The 4,132-nt window shown below is 39.5% G+C and overlaps 1 protein-coding gene across 1 annotated transcript; it reads left to right on the top strand.

Annotated features, from left to right (window-relative positions):
* The first annotated feature begins 499 nt into the window (after positions 1-499).
* On the top strand, positions 500-3,471 carry LOC143040774 (uncharacterized). The gene is made up of 2 exons (XM_076212207.1): positions 500-1,158; positions 2,572-3,471. Exons 1-2 carry the CDS (start codon positions 712-714, stop codon positions 2,932-2,934), a joined length of 810 nt encoding a protein of 269 aa, XP_076068322.1. The 5' UTR covers positions 500-711; the 3' UTR covers positions 2,935-3,471.
* The last annotated feature ends 661 nt before the right edge of the window (positions 3,472-4,132 follow it).

Genomic DNA, 4,132 nt, shown 5'->3' with positions numbered 1-4,132 from the left:
TTATGTCCTCTAAAATCCTTTTCATCCGGTATCCAAAAGGCTTTGGAAGTCTGGGGTGATTGTTGAAACACGTGCTGTTAAAATCTGCTTGAGCTGTTCTAAAAGCGAGAGAGTTGGGAAGCCTCTGCAATCTATGCCAGTATCTAATAGATGAGGTCTGGCGAATAAGATCTAACGACATTTCCCCTGCATCAACTAATAATTTTGGTATTGCGGAAGACTTGAATGCACCTGTGGCCAAACGAACTTCACTGTGGTGTATCGTATCTAAACTTTTTAGTCTGGATGAAGTGGTCGATGAGTAAAACTCGCATCCATACGATAGTTTCGATAAAATAAGGGAATGATGTAACCGTAAAATTGTTCTGCGGTCAGCGCCCCATGAGGTATGTGCTAAAACTTTTAAATTTTGCATTGTCTCTAGACATCGTGTCTTCAGGGTTTTCAGGTAGGGTACCCAAGAAAGGTGCTTATCAAAAATAAGTCCTAAAGCCCTGTCTACACGAGCGGGCCTGATCGGCGGGCTTGCCCGTTAACGGGCATATTTGACGGGCAAACGATCAAATTGCCCGAAAGGCCGCCGAGCGAAATCACTGAGCTGGTGCCCGGTAGCTGGAGTTTCTACCCTGCCAGACGCAAGATAATATCGTGAACCCACAGCGGGCCTTCATCCCACATTCCACGGCATAGTAGCACAGTGAACATTTAACGATGGCAGCCCAGGATAACTCTAGTGAGCCACCAACAATTTATTGGTCTAAAGCACTTACTAGTACTTTGATTGACCTTTATCGTAAGAATCCATGTTTATGGAATGTGAAGCTGAAATGCTATAAGAACAGAGACAAACGCATAACAGCAGTGAAGGCTATTGCCGCGGAGATGAGAGAGCATGGTACTTCCGTTACGACGGATGACATAAAAAAGAAAATAGACACGCTGCGTAACCAATATCGGCGTGAATGCAAGAAAGTAAAGAATTCACAGAAGTCAGGAGCTGGGAGTGATGATATCTATGTACCTAAATTGTGGTGCTTCTATGACCTGATTTTCCTCCATGACAGTGAAAATCCAAGACCTTCATCGTCAAACTTGGACACAAGCCAAAACACTGGGAATGGTGAGGATACGTCTTCCGGAGAAACATCTGATTATGAGGTAAGACTAAGTTTTCTCTCTCTCTCTCTCTCGTGAATAGTGAACTGCATGGTTAATAATTTTTATTGCAATTAACCTGACTTTGATTTTATTAATAGATAACTTGGAGAAGTTCAGTAGTATGGCTGATACGAGCAATACCCATTGTGTTTAAGAAGTTAGTGAAAATTGAATCAATAAAGGTTATTCATAATACATAACTGCATCTGTTATTTAATGGAACTATACATTTTATTTTACACAAAATAATATATAAATGACACCTTCAGATAACATTATCTGTGTTTTTATTGCAAAACAAAATTAGTTATGGAAATAATCAGTTTGTAACAAAATATTGCATAGAAGTTCATACATGTACTATACTACTATAGGCTATACATGTGAAGAGGATTTGCCATTTCAGTATATGTAGTCATAAGTGTGATAATGAAGAAAGGAAAATATTTAAGTGGTGGAATGATTTTGCACAGCTTTGTACTGCCATGACACTGCACCTTCATTATTGAAATATTCCATAAAGTCATGGCGTACACTTTGAGCTTCTCTACTTGTGTTCCGTCGTTTTCTTTGTAGCTGCAACAAGTCCGGAGTTTCACGCCATGTACCAGGGAGGATTGTACATCTTGCAACATCCTCACAATCCAAAGACCCCTCAGGCGTATATTGCGTGACATGATCACGTCTAAGAAAGTTATGTAAGGCAGTACATGCTAATACTACCACCTCAACCTTGTTTGGAGATAGGTTTATGGGTGACACAAAGATTCTAAATCTATTAGCTAAAATCCCAAAGGAGTTCTCTGCTGTACGTCTAGCCCTAGATAGGCGATAAGAAAAAATGCGTGCCTCATTACTTTGGGTCTGGTGAGAGAACGGTTTCAAAATGTGGCGTTGCAAGGGGAAAGCGTCATCTGCCACAAATACGTATGGTAGCATTCTGTCACTTCCTTGAGGTTTTGCATCGCTAGGGAGACCTGCTGTATCTGTGACAATACGGCTACTGATAAGTGTATTATCCCACACACCACCGTCCGACACTCGCCCATTGCAGCCAATATCAACATATAAAAATTCACAATTAGCATCACAAATAGCCATGAGAACTATACTATGGCTGCCTTTGTAATTATAGAAATAGGAGCCACTGTCAGGCGGAGGTCTTATCAAGATATGCTTCCCATCAATGGCTCCGACGCAGTTCGGGAAATTCCACCGTGTTTTGAAGCCATGTGCCACACGCATCCACTCATCTGGGGTTGTAGGGATCTGTCAAACGTAAAAAAAAAAAAAAAAAAAAAAAATAAGGAGAATGGTACTGGTAATGTTTTCCTATAAAAAATTCGATCTATAACTGCCTAATTACGTAATTCAATGACATAACCATAAGTAACACAGTTTCTTATATTCTAGATCTTTAATGACCCACTGTTGGCTGCTGCTGATGCCTCCGAGGTAACACCTGGAACTGCTGACATCCCACCTGGTCAACATGTGGTGTCAGACCCGCATGCGCCAGGACCTTCTCATGCACGACCAGCAAAAAAGCCACGCAAAACGATTATTGATGAAACTCAACTAATGCAAAAGGCTTATGACGAACTTAAATCATTGTCTCAAACAGAAAATGTGTTTTCTGCTTTCGGAACTGTGGTTGCAAATAATCTTAAAGAAATGAATAGTGAAAATCAGATTTACGCTCAGAAGTTAGTTCAGGATATAATTTTTCTCGGTCGACTTGGAAGGCTTTCTTCGTCTACTAAGATCGTAGAATAACTGTCATCATGTAATAATTTTATTATTTGGTAAAGGTATTGGACAAAATGTAAGTATAGCGACATCACATACATATTTGTATGTATCTATATAAGCGCTCAAAAAGTTCATTAAGTTTGTTCAGAATTATATTAATTTCTTTCCTAGTGCATGGTCTGTTTATTGTTTTGAATGTGCATTGTATGCAATTAAGTCAATTATGTATTACACAATACAATATTCCCAATCATTTATATATGTTTCATTAGTTTAAATGCTATAACACCCAACGTTATCAAACGTTATCAAATCAATAATAATTATAATAAAAATATAATACATAATTGAGTCTTATTTATTTACAGTTACATAAATCATGTGATTAACATAACACAGGTACATATTTACATTATTTACACGTAACATGTTTATAACAGATTCACTAACCTGTAAGTAGTCAGCCTTCAGCACCTCGTATATGGCCCTACATGTTTCTGGTATTATGCGGGACAAACTTTGCTTTGATATGCGTGTACTGTACTGCAACTCCGAATAAGAAGACCCACTTGCTAAATATCGCAGAGTTGCTTCCAGACGAGCTTCTGCTGTAATGCTGTTTCTCATAACTGTGTCTTTCTTCACTATGTACGGCTCCACCTTTGATAATAAGATGTAAAAAGTGCTTACATTCATCCTCAGGTAATTTCTGAAGTCGTGTTCCTCACTACTTTGTAGTTCATGAAGTATTGTTGCAGTGCTTCCAAACATACTTCTTTTCTTTAACCAATCTTTACACCATATCCTTTTCTTCTTGAGACACACAGCTATTATCATAGAGCACAAAATCTTTTTGTTGACAATGCTAGGCACCATGGTTCTCGTACAGCACTCCACCCGCTACTGGCAACATCGTCGGGCAGGCCCAGCTGTTCATCACTTCGGTCGTGTGGACAACATTCACGGGCAGGCCCGCGAGAATTTGCCCGTTAACGGGCAAACCCGCCGATCAGGCCCGCTCGTGTAGACAGGCCTTAAAAACCTGGTTTCGTCAACACAAAGAATCTGGTCATCCTTTAACCAAATAGTAGGGTCAGGATGCAGACTTCATAGTCGGCAGAAATGTACGACGACAGTTTTGCTGGGTGAAAATTTAAAACCATTATTATCGGCCCATGAAACTATTTTATTGATGCAGAGTTGTAGTTATCTTTCAGCTATT

The sequence above is a fragment of the Oratosquilla oratoria genome, chromosome 29 (assembly GCF_046742065.1).
Source record: "Oratosquilla oratoria isolate Oo_2021 chromosome 29, ASM4674206v1, whole genome shotgun sequence".
NCBI lineage: Eukaryota > Metazoa > Arthropoda > Malacostraca > Stomatopoda > Squillidae > Oratosquilla > Oratosquilla oratoria.
Note: the sequence above shows the minus strand (reverse complement) of the source record. Positions and strands in the feature narration are given on the sequence as shown.

Excerpts from the sequence above, each read along its gene's own strand:
- LOC143040774 (XM_076212207.1), top strand. The coding sequence starts at position 712 with ATGGCAGCCCAGGATAACTCTAGTGAGCCACCAACAATTTATTGGTCT. Across the intron at positions 1,159-2,571 it reads GAGAAACATCTGATTATGAG|ATCTTTAATGACCCACTGTT; the intron begins GTAAGACTAAGT and ends CTTATATTCTAG.